The sequence below is a fragment of the Aquarana catesbeiana genome, linkage group LG04 (assembly GCF_042186555.1).
Source record: "Aquarana catesbeiana isolate 2022-GZ linkage group LG04, ASM4218655v1, whole genome shotgun sequence".
Classification (NCBI taxonomy): domain Eukaryota; kingdom Metazoa; phylum Chordata; class Amphibia; order Anura; family Ranidae; genus Aquarana; species Aquarana catesbeiana.
Window position 1 is genome coordinate 319,747,406 of NC_133327.1, and position 19,822 is coordinate 319,767,227.

The following is a 19,822-nucleotide window of genomic DNA, read 5'->3' on the forward strand; positions in this document are numbered from 1 at the left end:
TATATCCAATTCGTTTACAGTGCACAGTTTAGTGAGGGATGCTGAAGAGTTGTAAAAGTGGGTGGAACTCCACTTTAAGTAAATTTAATTGGAAATGTGTCACTTTTTATCCTTCACAGAGCTATGTATCTTAGGAATTCCAGTTTAGTTACTTATTTTTAAATTGAAGATCTGTTAGGAATTTTTGTGTGTTATTTAGATTGTTTTTACCAATTTGAAAACAACTTATTAAAGCTACATTGTGACTACTTTATTATACTCGAGACTGCAAAATGGCTTTTATTTTATTTAGGTAACTGATAATTATGAAGAAGAACCTGCTGTACTTCATCATCACATTCTGAGCACCCTGACTGCTGAAGATCTTCCTTCTCTCCAGGCAGAGGTAAAAAGCTAATCAGAAAAAAGCTAAGCAGAGCACTGAACGATCATGTTTATTATTATAGTTGCTTCATACAAAAATTTCTGTTACTTTTACAAATGTACAAAGTTCCTTCTGCTTCACAGAATGTAAAGGATGCATTGTGGCTTTGTATATATTGTCGTGGAAAGGACTAAATGAATACAATTTTTTTTTTAGTCTTTTATTTTTTTTTAAATCACTTCAATCCCATAGGGCGTACTGGTACATCCTCAGGTTGAAGTGGTTATACCGGAAGCTGCATGCATCATCCTGGTAGCAAAAGTTTCAGCCATTGATGGGCTTTAAATGATCTGAGCAGCTCTACACCCACTCAATCACTTTTATAGGGCACAGAAGGGGGCCCTCCTTGCACTGCTGCCCGCTGCCTTTACCTGTCTCTCCTGTGTGATCAGGGAGCCTGGGATCAACGCTGCTTGGTGTCCTTATAAAGTGAGAGGGGAGAAAGGTATTGTACATCCATACCCGCCTCCCGTCTGTGATGTAAGAAACCTGAAGCAATGAGGATTTTGTCACAGTTTCAACTTGATGTTTACAAGCTGTTATCGGCTTGTAAATTATCCGATCAAACCAATCTTGATCTTTGATCAAATGCTTTTGGGGGCAGAGGAGAGACCTAAGGTCTAACAGACCCCAGATCTCTTAGTAAAGAGTACCTGTTACTGCCCATGCTATCACATGGAATGTTGTTCATCCCTTGTGATAGCAATAAAGTTGGTCAAAAAAAGCAACAGTGTTAAAAAGTTTTAAGTAAAATAATACAATTTCAATAAAAATTTGAGTTAAACGTATCTCTCTGTTTATTATTTACATTTTTATTGAGCACCAGGAGTGCAGCTATTACTATACTTCCAAGGCTCCGGCACTGGACCATGGACGAAGGGTTGCTTGCTGCTGCTCTGCTTACCCCTACTGTCATCTTGCCCAGTCACGGTCAGCTTAGTAGTATATGAACCCATTCACAAAATGCAAAGTATTCTTTGAGTTGACAGCGGAGGGGAGAGGGAGGCAGAAAGCCTGCTGTGTATCTTTCCTGTTAGAGTGCCGGAAGTTTAGTGATAGCTGTACTCTCAGCGCATAGTAAAAATGTAAATAGTATACAAGAGGGAAATCCTCAAGGTGATACAGTATATAAACCAGCATATTTTTAAAAGTACTGCAATTCCGGGTGTTTCACTTTAAGATGTTTAATACTGTGTTTATATATGCCTTACTGCATTATTTTGTGCTAAGAATATGCAGTAATAGAGACCTGACTCAGGACACGAGATGAAGCTCTTTCTAGCAATATAGATATAACATCTTGTAGCAGTGTATATAGTATGATGTCAAGAGTATTTTTTTTTCATTTCTGCTAAGCATTCCATAGACAGAAATTATTGTTTTTAAACTAGAAACGATTGCATTTATTTGAGTGTACTTGTTTACCCATGAATGTATGAGAAGCATGCCTAGATGCTTGTTGGCAAGTAACATATGATCCAGTTGCTATTTGTTTAGAAATTAGACAGCTGGTAATGTATAGTGTGTATGTTCATAGGCATGAGGTGACATGAAGTGCTTGCAGACATGAAGTTTGTTGCTGGACTGGATGGTGATCATCTCACGTCTTTCCTCGCCTTAAATATATCTCCTTGTTTGATTGTGTACAGATTAGTAATTGGCCAGCCTTAATGTTGCAGGTAGACAGACTCCATGAGGAATATGATGCTGCTATCAATCAGAAATACCAGCTGGTGGAGCAGCTGCAATCCCATGAGGAGAAGCTGGAGGCATCAGTAGACATCCTGGAGAGGTTGGCTATAAGTGCAGTTGATTCCATTCGCTCCATATCAATCCATAAGAAATACATATACATCATGTTTCTTGTGATACAAATTCTTTAGTGCCCTATATATTTGAGATTTTTATTTGTCTTATGACTATAATGAATCATCAGGTCATTTGCTGCATTATGTTGACAGAGGGTGCTTTGTTTTCAGTCCAAAAATGCTTATAGCTCAAAATAAGCTCATGTACTTTTTAAAGCTGCAAACAAAAAGTTCAGTGCTTCTACCCATACAACATGATCTTAAAAGAGCTCACGGGTGCTTGATCCACAGTCATTTATCTGAGAGAAGTAATCCATTAAGATGACCTGCACAACCAGTTGTCGCTCTTAAAAATCTTCATTTTTATTAGAAAAGCCACATTGTAGACAGATAAAAATCAGTGGACGCGTTTCAGCCTACAAAACCTTTGTCATAACTTTTCAAGCTGCAAGCGACATTACACTCAGGTGTGAACCGGCACAATTGAAAAACCAGAGGATTTTGGATGTTGAGTGTTTTGGAGCCTAATGGAGTACTGTATTTTTTTTCTCAAGGTTGAAAACACAAGAACAAACATGGAGAGATAGAATTGACCAGAACAATACTAATGACCTCCTCACAAACTGTGTGCTGGCTGCAGCCTATCTCACATACTGTCCAGCTCTCAGTGTGGATGGAAGGTATGAAGAAACTTCCCTGTCACGTTATACTGTAGCACTCCTATACATTGAAGAGGACTACACTTGTTAAAATATTTTTGTATTTCTTTTGTAATAGGATACGAGTAACCGAACAGTTCTTCACAGTGTGTGAGAACTGTGGACTTACTCTGCCTCAGAGAATGCTCCTGAAGGATTTACCCCTCATTAAGTTCCTGCACACTCTGGTATCACGTCTTATTATGTCATAGACTATTTTGTATTATGTCATAGATGATATAGTTTTAAACAAAATACCCGGTATATACTGTTAAAAGGTTCATAGGAAATCTCTAGGAAAGATTTTTCACATTTATTGAGGGTAGCTAATTGTTGGCTTAAATGGTTAGCAAACTAACTTCCTCTGGAAATTGGGGAGGTGAATTATATGTGAACTCTGAAACCTTATCCAAGATTAGATGAGCTGAGGTGAAATGTCTGTGGGGGGAGGTGCTGCCATATACTGTATACTCTTTATAGCTATATCTGCAATCAAATTCCTTTACAACCATTCCATTCAAGTTGCTGGTTTTGAGTGACTGAGAGAGTGACTGAGATCTCACACAGCCCTCAGCTTCCCCATGAAAGAGAATGGGGAAAATGGGCTGTTCTGTATAATGTTAATGATAGGAAAAAGGGAAGTCCACGGCAACCAATTCAATTCCAGCTGTTATTTTTCTAGTGTTGGTTAAAAATGAAAGCAGTCTGCTATTGACATCACAAGTATTATTCTCTCTTGCAGTTTTTTTAGATACAAGATATTGTCAAAAGTATTGGGGTGCCTGCCGTTACATGCACATGAACTTTAATGTCATCCCAGTCTTAGTCCATAGGGTTCAATATTGAGTTGGCCTGGGTCAGGTGCAGGCCAGTCAAGTTTCTCCACCCCAAACTCGCTCATCCATGTCTTTATGGACCTTGCTTTGTGCACTGGTGCACAGTCATGTTGGAACAGGAAGAAGCCATCCCCAAACTGTTCCCACATAGTTGGGAGGATGAAATTGTCCAAAATGTCTTGGTATGCTGACGCCTTAAGTGCTTCATTCACTGGAACTAAGGGGCCAAGCTCTACCCCTGAGAAACAACCCCACACCATAATCCCCCTTCATCAAATGATTTGGATCTGTGCACAAAGCAAGGTCCATAAAGACATGGATGAGCGAGTTTGGGGTGGAGGAACTTTACTGGCCTGCAGAGAGTCCTGACCTCAACCCAATAGAACACCTTTCAGATGAATTAGAGTGGAAAATGCGAGCCAGGCATTCTTGTCCACATCAGTGCCTGACTTCACAAATGCGCTTCTGGAAGAATGGTCAAACATTCCCATAGGCATACTCCAAAGCCTTGTGGGACAGCCTTCCCAGAAGAGTTGAAGCTGTTATAGCTGCAAAGGGTGGACCAACTCAATTTTGAACCCTACAGACTAAGACTTAAAGCTCATGTGCGTGTAAAAGCAGGCATCCCAAAAAAAAAATCCCAAAAGTCAGCCCTCACAATAGTAAGGGCATAGGTTTTAAGGCCCCATAGTAAAAAGTAACATTAACCCTTTTTGGTTAATGATTAGTACTTAAGGGTACCTCCAGCTACAACTTTTTATTGAAGGGTTAGAACAGGTTTTTATTGCTGTTTGATGTCCTGTTGAAAAGATTTTTCTTTTCTTTTTTTTTGGTGGCCACTGTCACTAGAACAGGAAGTGTATACATCTGCTTGTGTCTGTGTATATACTTTAATATTTTTTTTATATTTATAAATCATTTTTTCTTTCTCTCATTCATAACTATATCATATACTAGATTGAAATAAAGAAATTGGAGAAGAAAGGACTTCCCACAAATCCACTTGCGTTGAATAATTCATGCATTTTTATTAATAAAATTGCCAGTCTCTCCTGGATCTTAGTGAGTGATCCCGCGGGACAAGCTATTGACTGGATGAAAGGTCACCTACCAGAAGACACAGTGGAAATAATGCACTATGTAAGAAAATAATTTATCATGTCTTTTGCTTCCAGAATACATCACATTTGTGTACTTTGCAAGATTCTAAAATTACTATATAATTTTTTTAATGTCCTGTTGCCTTATTTTCAGCTTTTTGACATTCACAACTAAGAACCCTATGCTTAGGGCCATATTTGTTTTTTATGCCCCTGGATTGCACTGCCTGTAGCAATCATGTGATATGGACATAAGGTTATTCAAACACTGGTGCTTCTTGGTTCATCACTAGCCTTTAAAAAGTAAAAGATGTGCATTTTAGCTAGGGCAGACTATGTGCCACAGTAAAGAAACTTAACCTTTTCTGTACTGAGAAGCAGATATATGATGTTCTGTAGAACAAAGATGAACATGTTGCAGAATCTGTGCAGTATCTATGGAGAGGCAATGGTACTAAAGTCCATTATTGGAGAATTTATATAGGCATGACACTGAATTTCACTGGCTTGATATGTTGTGCTTAAGTGACAAGAGCCTATTACTGGTGGATTTCAATGCAGGGCTAATGGGAAAGAAGACAAGTTTTTTTTTTTTAGAAGGCTTTCATCTCCTTAACTCTTTTCCCAGACAAAAACCCTAAAGTACCGGTATATCTAAAGCCATTTTTTAATTTTGGCTAGAGTAAGGAAGAGTTAAGACCATTCAGTTAATTCCACGTGACAATGGCCAACAAGATAGACAGAGAGGAAAATCTCCCTAGTACGGCTAAGACAGCTAAAAGACTAGGGTTTTACACTATCCAAAATGTTTAAAAACATGTCTTTAGATATACTTTAAACCTAGACTTTAACTTAACCCTAAAACTAACTGATCCTTAGTCCTAGATTAAAGCTGCAATAAATGGATAATTTTATGTGTCAGTCAACGGGCTGAACAAAAAAATAAATTAATGGATTCCCCCATTGACACAAGCGAGGAGGAAGGAATAGCCACCCGTAGATCTAGAATTATCCAGTCCCTGATGAACCATCCAAATTTTGATCCATCTATGGCCAGCTTGACCCTTTTTTGCAGATACCTTCTATGCTGAGACCCTCTATGTTAAAGCGTTTGTTAACCCAAAAAAAAATAAAGGATCCTGCTCCTTTAAAGCATGTTATACAGCACAGTGATTGTGCTGTGTCGTGTGGCCCCCTGTAACACCTGAAATGCCTGGGTGATCCTGCCAGTTTCTACCCTCCCCTCTGTATGCTCACTATGATATATTAGGGCTGCTGAGCCCTGAAACTTGCCTCCATCATCCGCAGCTATCTGCAGCTCTCCTCTGTCTCCCTCTGTCCCCCCCCCATAGCTTGTCAGATTTCACTAGCGCTGCTCTGCTCCTCTCTGCTGTTTTAAAACTATCTCATCTTTATATCATCCCCTCTGTTAGATAAGGAGCTGTATTCTACTGCCTGTGCTTTATAAAAAAAAATGATTTCTACCTGTTTTAACAGCATTTCCGAGCGATGTCATGACTCCAGGCTCTCCTCCTCTCCTCCCCGACTGACGTCAGCGGGGGAATCTCGGCCCCGCTCGCTGGAGATATCAGTCAGGGAGAGCAGAGAGCCTGGAGTCACGTGATCACTGGAAGATGCTGTTAAAACAGGTAGAAATCTGCTTTTTTTAATAAAGCACAGGCACTAGGACACAGCTTTTTATTTGACAGAGGGGATGATATAAAGATGCGATAGTGGCTTAACAACCACATTAATGTTAAATGGTCCCAATCCAAAAGATACACTGCTATGTTCTGGGCACTGAAGATTACTAATCAGTCAGCACCTGCCTCCACCAAAGGTGCTGCCACTGACTCCCAAGCCTATGCATTCTGATGACAACTTGCCTCCATATTTTATTGAAAGCCTTTAAACAATGTTTTAGATCTATAGGCAAATGAGATGAGCATCAATCATGTAACTCAGGGGAGTCATTTAAGCACCGTACATATAAAGCCTCTGCTTCCCACTTGGTAGTACTGAACATTTTCTTCTTTTACTTTTCTTTCTCGGTGCAATTCTATTGGTTGTGTCTGCCCTAACAACAAATAAGGCTTTCTATGAGGCCTACTTTGCTTATCTCAACAGCTATTAAGCAGGGATCCACACTGTAGTCCTTGATACACAATTGACAATTAGAGGTTGTGTTTAGAAGTCAGTATATTTAGTACAGTAACCATTATAGGATATAAAAAGCAAGTAAACATTTGAAGGTCTCATCAAAAATGATTTGACCTTAATACCTTAAATAGGTACTTACTAAAATACAGAAAATTTGATTCCCAAGTCATCCTCCCAAGGTTTCAGGAACGGGAGGTCGTGGCACTTTTCTGTGTTAGTCAATGAGCTAAAGAAAAGTGACAGAGAATGTCTTATGGGAGTCTTATCAAGACAAAGTTGTTCAAAAGAGGTTATGTATATGCTTATAAGCTGTTTTCTTGTGTTTTAATGCACTATTCCATACCTGCTTTGTTTGAAGTATTGTAACATTTTAGCCATCGGTTAGTTCAGAAAGTTTTTAGGTTAAGAGATACCCTTTACTGGCTAACTTAATAAGCCAAATAAAGGGTATCACTGCAACTCCACATTTTCCATACTAGCATTAAATAATTGGACCAAATAGAAAGCAGAAAATGTCATGTGCAGTGTTGTCATTATTAAAATAAGTAGCAAACACTTATTGTGTATTATTTAAACTGTTTCTAGGATCTTCGGTCTGAAATGGATACATCCCTGACAGTCGGACATTCTCTTTTACTCACATATTGCAATATAGATGCCATATCTCGGGATGTCCGTTTTATTCAGATTCTGCAGTCAAAAAGAGAATTTCAGCAACACAAGGTTCCATTCAAAATGATGGTATGTGCAGTTGTAATAATTTCCCAGATAAAGGACAACAAATTTGATTATTTTCTAACAGTTTATATAAAATTGTGCCTATGTGTAGGCACTTGCTTCATAACACTTTGTCATATGTGTTAGCCATATCAACACTACATTTGATCTTCACTATGATTTAAGTTCAATTTGCTTGCTACTGGGGCCAGACTTTCCCTGACTTAAAGTGAACCTGTGACCAGGCTATGGACAATAAGGTATACACATGTTTTAGCAGAAGGTAAATGAGCTTTAAAACAAGCCCTCAATGACATGTAGCTGCAGTCACTGTGAAGCAATTCATCCTTGTATTTCACAGAAGAGGCTCTTGAAATAATCCAAGTCATTCTGTCAGACGGCTCAGCTCATTCTGCTTTCCCCTCCCAGCAGTGACTCAGAATCCTTACATCCTTTTACTTTCTAATATAAGCACAGAGTGGTGCTCTGGAAGGGAATGAGTGGCGAGACCAGCCTTAAATGACTTTAGTGCTTCTGCTGTGAACTTTGAGGATGACTTGTTCCTGTATTTATAGAGATAAAGGAAGGCTTGTTTTAAAGCTTTACTGCATGTTAGGAATTTGTAAAAATGTATATGTGCATAGTCTGGCCACCGGTGTACTTTAAAACCTAATCCCTGACAAATACTATTCAACTGTCAAATTAAATTGTCCAAATTAACACTCTCATTATAGTGTGGCATGGCAGTTACTGAAGTTTGCAGAGAAATGAATGGCCTGTCGCAGACTATTCATTTTGACAATAACCTTCCCATGAAATGATATGTTAATTGAACATATTTTATGCATGGCTTTTACCTGTAAAAGCCTGCCTTGTGTAGACATCCAAAAGCACTGAGACTGTTTCTAGGTGCCATCATCTTGGATGTCAACAGCCCCAGCAGATTTAGAGCAGGAACGGGACAGAGTCCCGTTATGCACCCCCTTACACCACCCCCTATAGCTTCATAAAGTGTTATGTATGGTGGTGAAGGAAGGGGCAAAGGAGATGCTAGGAGTATTAAAGGTAAATTACAAGTGAAAAAAAAATTTTTGGAAAGGAAGACACTGAAAGTACAAATTTAAAATACTTGATTGTACTGTGTGTTTACCTGCAATTTTTTAAGTTGGTAACAGGATCTCTTTAACCATAAAGTCAGGGAAAGTCAGACCCCAGTAATAACATGGATTTAAATAAGAGAAGGTCAAAGAACAGACTTTTATCGCAGACTTTTAATGCAGATAATAACCGACATCTGGTTGTGTCTGCTTTTTCGCAGGAAGATTACTTTTATAATTGTAAAGTCGAGTAAATGATTATAATTGTGTCAGCATGAACAGTAAACTAACATCTGTGGTTGTTCAAGGTGGGAGAACATGAAGTAGAATGCCATCCAGGTTTCCGTATATACCTGCACACCACCTGCACACCTGACAGGGTACCTCCTGAGGTGGCCTCCTATTGTACCATACTGTACTTCTCCCAGGACAGACAAGGACTGACAGAACAGCTTCTGGACAGATTTATAAAACTCGAAAAGCCAAGACTTAAAGAGGAACACTTACTCCTGAAACAGGTAGCTTATGCACTTTGGTCATTTACTACTACTTCAGAGTGATTTCATATACTCTTAATGGTATATCTCTCCAAATTTGACAATATTAGGATGAAAACAATTAGAAAAGCCCTGTCTCCAGTTAGCCCAACTTTTTGCATATGCACATTTCTATGAATATGTGCTAATTTTATTTAAAATCTTCAGCACTGTATACCTGAGAACTGAAACTGTCACACCAAAACAGATATGTTTGAAAGGTACATTGTTTATGAGTGTAAAACTACACCTAGTTCGCTGTCCTTTTAGTAAGCATGACTCAAAAATGTGAGCATCATGGGTAGCAACCTAGTCATTGCTGTGTATTTAGTAGACTTGTTCATTTAGTATTTCAGATGTTGGCCAATAGGATAGGATTCAGAATACATATGTTTACATTTAACTGACAAACAGTGGAGAAATTGAGCATTACACTCTAATGCCCCGTACACACGATCGGACATTGATCGGACATTCCGACAACAAAATCCATGGATTTTTTCCGACGGATGTTGGCTCAAACTTGTTTTGCGTAGACACGGTTGCACAAAGTTGTCGGAATTTCCACTCGCCAAGAACGCGGTGATGTACACCACGTACGACGAGACTAGAAAAGGCCATTTCAGAACCAAGCGCGGCACCCTTTGGGCTCCTTTTGCTAATCTTGTGTTAGTAAAAGTTTGGTGAGAGACGATTCGTGCTTTTTCAGACTCGTGGTTTTCAGATCGTTTTCTGCTGTTCAGTTTGTGCTTGTGGGTTTGTATCTGCTCTTCAGTGCGTGCAGTGAGTACCATTGACTTGTCATTGTGTTCTTGTTCGTTTGTTACTGTTTTTCAGGTCGCTCTTCACAGGCCTTGCTGTTCTTCAGTGTGTTCTGTTACTTCGTTCTGAGCAGCTGACCGTTTTCTAGCCATGTTGCGTATACGTACTCCTCGTAGAGTTCGTGCTGTGTGGGGGTTTGGTGCTGGGGTCCTGACCTTGACACAAGTCCAGTCCATGAACAGGGTGGGGAGGAGTTCATGGACCAAGAATTGGTTGCTTCAGCGTGACCAGTTCTGTCATATGCCTTTGCTCCGTGAGATCCATGAGAATAATCCTGATGATTTCAGGAACTTTCTCCGGATGACGGACCCCGTTTTTCACCGTTTGTTGGCTTTGCTGACCCCCTATATCAGCAGGCAGGATACCTGCATGAGGCAAGCCATCACTCCGGAGCAGAGGCTCATCACCACCCTGCGGTACTTGGCGACAGGGAGAAGCCTGCAGGACTTGAAGTTCTCGACAGGCATCTCCACCCAGGCTCTGGGAATCATTATCCCAGAGACCTGTTCTGCCATCATACAGGCCCTGCAGAAGAAGTATATTAAGGTAAGATTTTTATCCTTTAACATCACATTTTATTGTATTTAATGTTTGATAATATATTGTATTTCTTTCCTCATTCCCTAATTACCATGATTGTAATATGCTGTGAATGTCCCCTTTGTCCTCATGCATGCTGGATTTTTATGTAATTATTTTTATCTCCTTCATACATATTTGCCTTCACTTACCTCCCCAGCATGGTCTCCTGGCCCTATATTCACCTCATGTAGTCACTTAACAATGTATTTTATCAGCTCCATAGTAGTGCTTTACCCCAAACACCCCTAAAATGTTTTGAAATGTGATTTGTGCTTTAAATTCAGGCAGAGTGCCAGAGGCTTTTTTTGGGGGTCCCCAAATCATTTGGAACCCTCCCTCCCCCCAACTGCTAAGTCAGCTGATACCAATCCTCTATCCTCAATCATCTATCTGCTGACTTTGCCAAACCCATACACACTATACCCACCTCTTTTGTGGTCATATTTATGGATGAATTCCCCAAAGCATGTAGTGCAAGGGCCTGCCTGGATACTTTCAAATGATACTGTTTCAGGTTTTTGTATACTATTATTATCTTGATAGGTAATAGCAGAATGTCCAAATGTGCTCAAATGTGTACAGTGTGTATTTATATCTTTGTATTATGACACTTCTTACCTGTCCAGTGGGCTGCCAATAGTGTAACTAAGGAGGGGCTGTTCAAAGTAATACCTATTATTTAGGCATTCATCTCTCAATGAAGTGGAGGGGGTTACCTGTCCCAGAGTCCCCCCCCCCCCTAATGTTAGAAATGGCCCAGGAGAGGGGGGGGGGATCTGATAGTTGGACCTTATACTTTGGCTTTTAAAAATTTCCTCTAATAAATGTTATCTTGATGTTGGCCAACAATGTTTGTGTCTAATCTGCTTTCCCTGTTTATGTGCACAAAGACTAATTTTTTTTTTTGGTTTTGACTCCACAGTTTCCTTCCACAGGAATGGCAGACTGTGGCCTCCCACTTTGCCCAGCGGTGGGACTTTCCTAACTGCGGAGGGGCAATTGATGGGAAACATGTCCACATTGTCCCACCACCCAACTCGGGGTCATACTATTATAATTATAAGGGGTTCAATAGTATTGTGATGTTGGCGGTGGTGTCGGCTACTTATGAATTTCTGTATGTGGACGTGGGGAAGAATGGCCGGATGTCCGATGGTGGAGTCATCACCCAGACCGAGTTCTACAGGCGTCTCCAGAATGGCAGTTTGGACTTGCCACCTCCAGAAGACAATGTGGAAGGACTCCCATTCGTCTTCGTTGTGGATGAAGCTTTTGCGCTGGGGGACCATATTATGCGGCCATTCCCGCATTTTAATTACCGGCTGGCCAGAGCCAGAAGAGTGGTGGAGAACATGTTTGGAATCATGGCCAGCTGGTTCCACCTATTTCTTACACCCATACATATGGCGGAGTATAAACTGAATCACATCATCCTGGCGTGCTGTGTTCTACACAACTTTTTACGGCAACATTCTGCCAACTAAGCTGGCTCAGTTGGGCCTGAGGCCGGAATTCAACATGAATCAACCCTGACGACACTTGAAAGTGGCCGTCCTGGCTTGCCCCCCCTAAGTGCCCGTGATGTCCGGCTAAGATACCTTGAATTCTTTGCGGGTAGGGGGGCTATTAATATGCCAGACAATGTGTAAAACCTTTTTAAAATAAAAAAAAAAGAACTCAAATCTTTGGTGACATTTACTGCTTGTGTTTTTTTTAGCTGACCCTGACAGAAATGTGGTGAGTCCTGAAAATGGCGTGATTGTGTAACATTACAAAGCACTGTTGGGTGTTATTTACTAAAGGCAAAGGCACTTTGCACTACTTGTAGTGCAAAGTGTATTTTCCTTTAGGAAATAACCCCCATTGTCATAGAATACACCAATTAGAGCACCACAAAAGTGTTGTAGCGTTGAGGCAATAATCCACACAATCTTGATTAACAATCTTTTTAATAACAGCACAGTCACATGTGCATTTCCAAAAGGTTTTTAAAACAAACCAACATGTTTGATGTTTAACAATTTTTGGGGTCACACTAGAGAAAGTAGAAATGTCCATTTAAGATAAAACAGGCATGTGTAAAACCCACAAGAAATACACACATTTAGAACTTACAAAGTTCACATTTGTTAGAACTTGAAGGCAATATCAGACATGAGTATTTACAAACTGTGTTTGATATTGCGTTCAGATGGGGTGAAGTCACCTCAGGAAAAGCCAAATTTGGAAGATGCACACAAATTTCCAAATGTCAACATGTGCTAGCTGCCATCACGGGGAATCAAGGGACGTGTTTTGGGGGTGCAACCCCTTCCTCACAGCTACTTTATTATTGAGGAAGGGGTTGCACCCCCAAAACGCGTCCATTGATCTCCCGTGATGGCAGATAGCGCATGTTGACACACTGTGTGCCTCTTCCAAATTTGGCTTTGCTACAAATTGACATAAAAAATATGAAAACTTTTGGCACAACAAAAACCCAAGGGATTTCGCGGGGTTTTAAACTCTCCCTAAAACATCAATGATGTTCTTCATTTTTTGCTGAACATCATTGATGGCTTTCACGATGTTTTCCAAGTCCCTATTACACCCCATGATCTCCTCGATCAGGATCTGGGCACTTTCCGAGGTGAAAGGATCTGGATCCACAACATCACGATCACCTAAAAAGATCGAAACAAACAAACACCATGTATTATAAATATGGCGGCATCCATCTCTTACCTGAGCCTGTGGTCGCAGACACTCACCTGTTGTGGTGCCAATTTCCACCACGTCTTCCTATTCCTGCTCTGCTGGTCTTAGGTGGATTTCCCCTTCTTCCAGAGGTGGGGGGTCTGTGGTCTCCTCGGATGAGGGGTGTCCTCCGAGTCTTTTATCCCCTATGTACAATAAAAATAGGTATACTTAGCACACAGATATTTGATGGCAGAATTAGGAATATGAAACATTGTTTACAAGTGGGGTACAATTGTCTTTTTTGGCAGAGTTCCAAGATGCGGCATTTGTCTTGGCCTTTGTCAAGCTTGAATACTTACCTGTAGTTACCAGCTGGAGACACCCCTATAGTATACACTGGAGCACCTGTGTGGGACCCCCTAATAAAAAGGGTGTTCTTGTGTCCCACACTAGTGCTCCAGCGTACAGATGTGAAAACTGCTGCTGAGTGTCCTCTCCTTACACAGAATCTAGTTTGCATTTCATTCTAGTAACAAACCCATCTACACAACCAAATAAGTTTCAGACAAGTAGGCCCTAAAAAATGTGGTGAAATGCATATGGCCAAAACAATGGTGTTTTCTAGGCCGAATGAACAATGTTTGATACGAATGAATAATGTGCCCATGAACATGAAAGTTGACATTTTAAACTGGATAACAGTTAAGAAAAGCACATGGAGCAGCACGAACGTAATAAACATAAAGAATCGGAACACAGCACAACTACTTACTTTTTTTGCAGCACTCTCCGGATCTTTCTGTACTGCTCATGCTCCCTTAATTTGAGGTCCGACCACCGCTTCCTGAGCTGATCTTTCGATCGTCGTACCCCGAAATTCCGGTGCAGACTCTTGACCACTTTCGCCATGATCTTGGCCTTTCTGACATTGGGGTTGGGGTAAGGTCCATACTTCCCGTCATAGTCGGCCCTCTTCAGGATGTCGACCATCTTCAACATCTCCCCAAAGGACATATTTGATGCCTTAAATCGTCTCCTGGATCGGGACGTTTCTGCCTCCGGGCTTACCTCCTCCTCCTCCTCGTTGGTGTAATTATCTGACACCTGCTCTGACTCCATGTGCTCTTCCCCACTGCGACGAACGAGAAGGGGCGGGGAATAGACTAGAAAGAACGTCGGGCGAGTTTCACGCATGAGCAGTGTCTATAAAGCGTAACACGCGTGCGTAGTACGTACGATCTGTGAGCGGAGGAAGGAGTAACGGAGGCGCCGATCGTGATAGCAAAGGTAAGATTTAACATTGGGCCTATACTGTTTATACATTGAGGCCTGTATTTGCACAAGTTTAGTAGACTTTAGGCTGACATTAGGGTTTGTCTTGTGTTGTGTCTTGCAGTGAAAATGGATCTATTTAAAGATGAGGAATTTATGCCCATATTCATTGATATGTTCAGGGAACTGCCTTGTCTATGGCAGATAAACCACCCTGAATATAAGAACCAAACAAAGAGGAAGGCAGCGCTGCATAATTTGTTGGAATTTGTGAAGGCGGTGATCCCCACGGCAGACATCACCTATTTGAAGGTTCTAATTGGTGGCCTGAGGAGCACTTATCTAAGGGAGCACAAGAAGGTCCAGGATTCCCAGAGATCAGGAGCTGCAGATGACATTTATGTCCCCAGGCTGTGGTACTATGACAGACTGCATTTTCTGGCAGGTCAGACTGAACCCAGGCCAGCACTCTCCAATCTTCCTTCCACGCTTCCTTCCCCCCCAGCTGAGGCTTCTGACGCCCAACCTGGGCCTTCCAGGCAGCAACATGTGGAGGAGCCCAGCTTGAGCCAGGTATACCAATATTTCTGGTTGTCCAATCAATGATGTTAACTAGATGTTAGTTTGGAGTACTAATTTATGATTGTGATTGATGATGCAAAGACTAAAACCATATCCCTTTTTCATACACAGGGAAGTCTCAGCCAGGAGGTGGCCGGGCCAAGCAGGCTGCCTGATATCCAGGTCCCTCCCCTACACCTTCAAAGACAAAGTGCCAGGAAGAGGAGTAACCTGGAGGAGGCTGCCACAGGCCTCTTTTGGAAGGCTACAGGGGCCCTGAGAACCCCCCACACTGTGGAGGAGGACTTTGCTGGCATAACTGCTTGCAAAATGATGCAGATGGAGGAGGGCCAAGGACTCCTGTGTGAGTTCCTAATTTTGGAAGCTCTCAATAAGGGGTTGAGGGGCCAAATAACATGTGCTACCCACATTTGTGACCTCACACATAGTCCTCCTCCTCCAGGTCCTACTCCTCCTCCTGCCACATCTCCAACACCAGAGCCACAGCGTGGAAGGAAGCGTGGAAGGAAGACCAGAGAGTGATGACCCTGGGTTCAGTCTGGTCTGGCAAAATATGCAGCCTCTTGTAGTACCACAGCCTGGGGACACAGATGTCATCTGCTGCTTTCCGGATCTCTGGGACTTCTGGACCAGACTGCACTCCCTTAGATAAGGACTCCTCAGGCCACCAATTTTGATGTTAAATAATTGATGTGTGCTCTGGGGGTCCAAGGCTTTGCCAATTTCTGCTGTTTCTCCAGCGTTGCCTCCCTCTTTGTTTGGTTCTGAGCTCTTAATAAAGGATTTTTGTTTTCAATTATACTCGCCTATGTGTGTTTTCCTTCAAAAAGGACAGTTTGTTTGTGAGGAGCAGAGAAACAAAAGGGGGGGTTTCCGGCGCTCCGCAACATGTGATGTCTAAGGTAAATAGTACAATGGTAGCTATAATAGCACATTAAAATAAGGCAGGTAAATTCTAGAATGAGGAGGCAGCCATCTTCAGAGGGTGTCCATTACCTCTGTTGATAATCAATGTTGAAAAAAGGAGGGGTGTGGAGGCGCCAACTGTGGTAGCTTGTTTATGCAAAAATAAAAGTTAGTGTAACAATTACACTTACTGGTTCGCAGAGTGGAGGTGTTTCTTTGAGATGGAAAGTGTCCTGGGATGTGCTGTTATCTTGTTTCCGGCTTGGATTTCATTCCGTCTGGGTGTGGAGTCTATACACAGGCTGAACCGCTGCATCCAGTGCATGGAAAGCTCCACGGTGACCACTCTGGAGCGCGGAAGAGGAAATGACGTCACTGATGCACGGCAAACGTCCAGGCTGGTGTTGGGGATGATGCAGGGATAGTACAGGCTACGCGCTCGGGGCTCACAGCTCCTTCTACTGGCCTTTTTGCTCCCTGTAGGAGAGCAGCTTGAATATATAGTGGAGGCAATTAGGTTAATTAGGTTAAGGTGTATGGGCTGCAGGTCTGTGGCTGTGGAACCACAACAGCCAGCAGACCCACAATCTTCCAAAAAGCACAAAAAAGTTGAAAGTAAAGTATGAAGAATTAAAAATATGATGAATTGGGGGTAAGTTTAATAAATATAAGGATAATAATAGTAAGTGGAATTAGAGTTAAAACATTTATTTAGAAGATGAAAAAAATGTGGAAAAAAAAAAAATGAAGTAAAAATAAATAAAAAATAAAAAATAAAATAAAAAATAAAAATAAAAATGGGAAAAAACAATGAAAAATAGAAATCAAAATAAATAAACCAAATAAAAAAATAAAAATAAGTATAAAAATAAATGTAAAATTAAAATAAAAAATAAAAAAATGAGATTAAAAAGCACTGGGATACACATTATGAGGATGAGCTCAGGGGGGACATGAGGGAAGGGGGGGGGGGGGGGTGGGGGGGGAGTAAAAAGGGGGTGAAGTTGATATATAGAACGGTGGAGTTGCTATCTGGGTCCATGAGGGGACAGCGGTCCCTCAGGTGACTGGATGATACGACAGCAAAGGACCATGGGGGTATTTTTATGTTGTAAGAAACTTCTACATGGTTTGTATAGTGATGGGCAAGGTGTATATATATATATATATATATATATAATAAGAAAGTGAAGAATGAATGTATGATTGGAGAGGGGAAGGGGGGGGAGGAAAGTAAACTACAACAAAGAATGTGTTTCTAATTCTTCATTGAGTCCCCCTGGCGAAAGAGTACCCAATGAATATATCCAGTAGGCCTCCTGCTGACACAGGCGTTTAAAACGTTCCGCAGCAGGAAGACCTCTGGGCATGGCCTCGATGACCCAGACTCTGAGGCCCATGGTAGATTTTTGGTGTTCCTTCAAAAAATGAAGAGGGACACTGTGTTTGTCCCAGCCCTTTTCTATGAAACGCCTGTGTTCGCCAAAACGTTGGCGTAGGGGGCGTATGGTCCTGCCCACATAAAAGAGACCACATGGGCAGGTCAGGCAGTACACCACGTATTCACTGGAGCAATTATAAAAGTCTTTTATGGTGTATGTTTTGTCTTTAACAGTGAAGTTTTTTTGTCCATGGTCAACAAATTTGCACGTTAGGTATAATTTTTTCCGGCATTGGTACATTCCCACTAATGGAATTAGGGGGATGTGTGAGGCTGGAGTGAGTGGGACTTTACGGATTTTACTGGGTGCTATCCTACTTTTAATATTTTTTGCTCTACGATATGAAACCTTGGGTAGTTGGGTGAGGGAGGAACCTAGAAAGGGGTCTCCAAACAAGATGCACCAATGTTTGGCTAAGATGTTCTCCATCTTCTTGTGACAATCATGAAACTGGGTAGTGAAACGTGTTGGTTGTGGATTATCTGAAGTTTTGGGTTTGGGTGGAGGTTTCTTTGCCTGTTGGAGGAAGGCCTTTTGTACCAGATGTGGTGGGTATCCTTTGTCTTGAAATTTATTGGAAAGGAGTTTACCCTGTATGTGGTAATCTTCGTCCTTGGTGCAATTCCGCCGAATTCTATGGAATTGGCTCTTCGGTATGTTGTTGATCCATGTTGGATGGTGACAGCTCTGGTAGTGAATATAGGAATTTCCAGCGGTGGGTTTGACAAAGTTTGTAGCATGTATTTCAGATTCACTATGAAAAAGTTCTAAGTCCAAGAAGATTAGTTTTTCCGGGTCTATGACATGGGTGAAGGATAGCCCTAGGGAGTTGCAGTTGCAATGCTTGACAAAGGACTCTATACTCTCTGATGTGCCCTCCCAGATCAGAATGATATCATCGATGTAGCGTCCATAATATATGATATGGGCGGCAAAAGGGTTGTTATGTGGGACGTATTGTAGTTCCCAGTAGCCCATAGTCAGGTTGGCGTAGCTTGGGGCAAAATTGGCACCCATGGCAGTACCTTGAGTTTGTAGATAGAAGGTGTGGTCAAACTCAAAGTAGTTGTGTTCTAGACAGAATTGTGTAGCCTCCAGGATGTACTGTGCCTGTCTGGGATTGATGAGGGGGTCCTCAGAGAGAAAATATTCTACTGCTCTGAGGCCTACTGCGTGGGGGATGGAAGTGTATAGAGATGTAACGTCCAAGGATACCCACTGGTAGGTGGGTTCCCAGGTGTAGAAGGAAAGCATATCCAATAGGTGGGTACTATCTCTAATATAAGATGGGAGGTATTGCGCAAGGGGTTGAAGGAAATGGTCTATGTACATAGAAAACCCGCTGGTGATGCTCTCCATAGCAGCTACTATGGGACGGCCTGGTGGGTTGGACTGGTCTTTATGGATTTTTGGTAAATGGTAAAAATAGGGAGTTTTGCAAAAACCTTTGATGAGAAATGACAGTTCAGCTTTGGAAATAATACCATCTTCTAGGGCTCTGTGGGCTAATTTTGTGGCTTTCTGGGTGAATTCTGGTAAGGGATCATGAGTGAGTTTGGAATAAGTGTTGGTGTCGGATAATAGTCTGAGTGATTCCGCCATGAACTGTTCTGTATTACAATGCCGCCTCCCTTGTCTGCTGCCTTTATGATGATATTATGGTTGTTGGTTAACTCATCCAGGGCCTTCTGTTCTGCTTTAGAGAGGTTAGCTCTTATCTTGGGAGCTGATTTACACATTTGGACAAGGTCGGTATACATGACTTGATAGAATGTCTGTAGATAGGGGCCTTTTTTATGTACTGGGTTGAAGATGGACTTGGGTTTGAATTTTGTATGTTGAATCGGAGGGGATGTTTGGTAGTGTTGAGTGTACAATTATGTACTGGGTTGAAGATGGACTTGGGTTTGAATTTTGTATGTTGAATCGGAGGGGATGTTTGGTAGTGTTGAGTGTACAATTCCATATCTGCAAAGGGATATTCTGTATGGAGTTCATCTCAAGAACCCATTGAAACCATTAACCATGATGTCCTCCCAATAGATACAGACACAGATTCCTCCCTCATCTTGGACCCAGATGAACTCCATACAGAATATCCCTTTGCAGATATGGAATTGTACACTCAACACTACCAAACATTCCCCCTGATTCAACATAC

General features: G+C 41.6%; 1 protein-coding gene across 1 annotated transcript in view; it reads left to right on the top strand.

Moving 5' to 3' along the window:
- The window catches only part of LOC141141245 (dynein axonemal heavy chain 5-like), a 334,052-nt gene that overhangs the window by 269,132 nt on the left and 45,098 nt on the right, over positions 1-19,822 (top strand). The window contains exons 82-88 of the mRNA XM_073628924.1: positions 293-385; positions 2,104-2,216; positions 2,787-2,912; positions 3,010-3,118; positions 4,724-4,906; positions 7,612-7,767; positions 9,149-9,358. Coding sequence (XP_073485025.1) covers positions 293-385; positions 2,104-2,216; positions 2,787-2,912; positions 3,010-3,118; positions 4,724-4,906; positions 7,612-7,767; positions 9,149-9,358 — 990 coding nt within the window. The remainder of the gene's footprint in view (positions 1-292; positions 386-2,103; positions 2,217-2,786; positions 2,913-3,009; positions 3,119-4,723; positions 4,907-7,611; positions 7,768-9,148; positions 9,359-19,822) is intronic.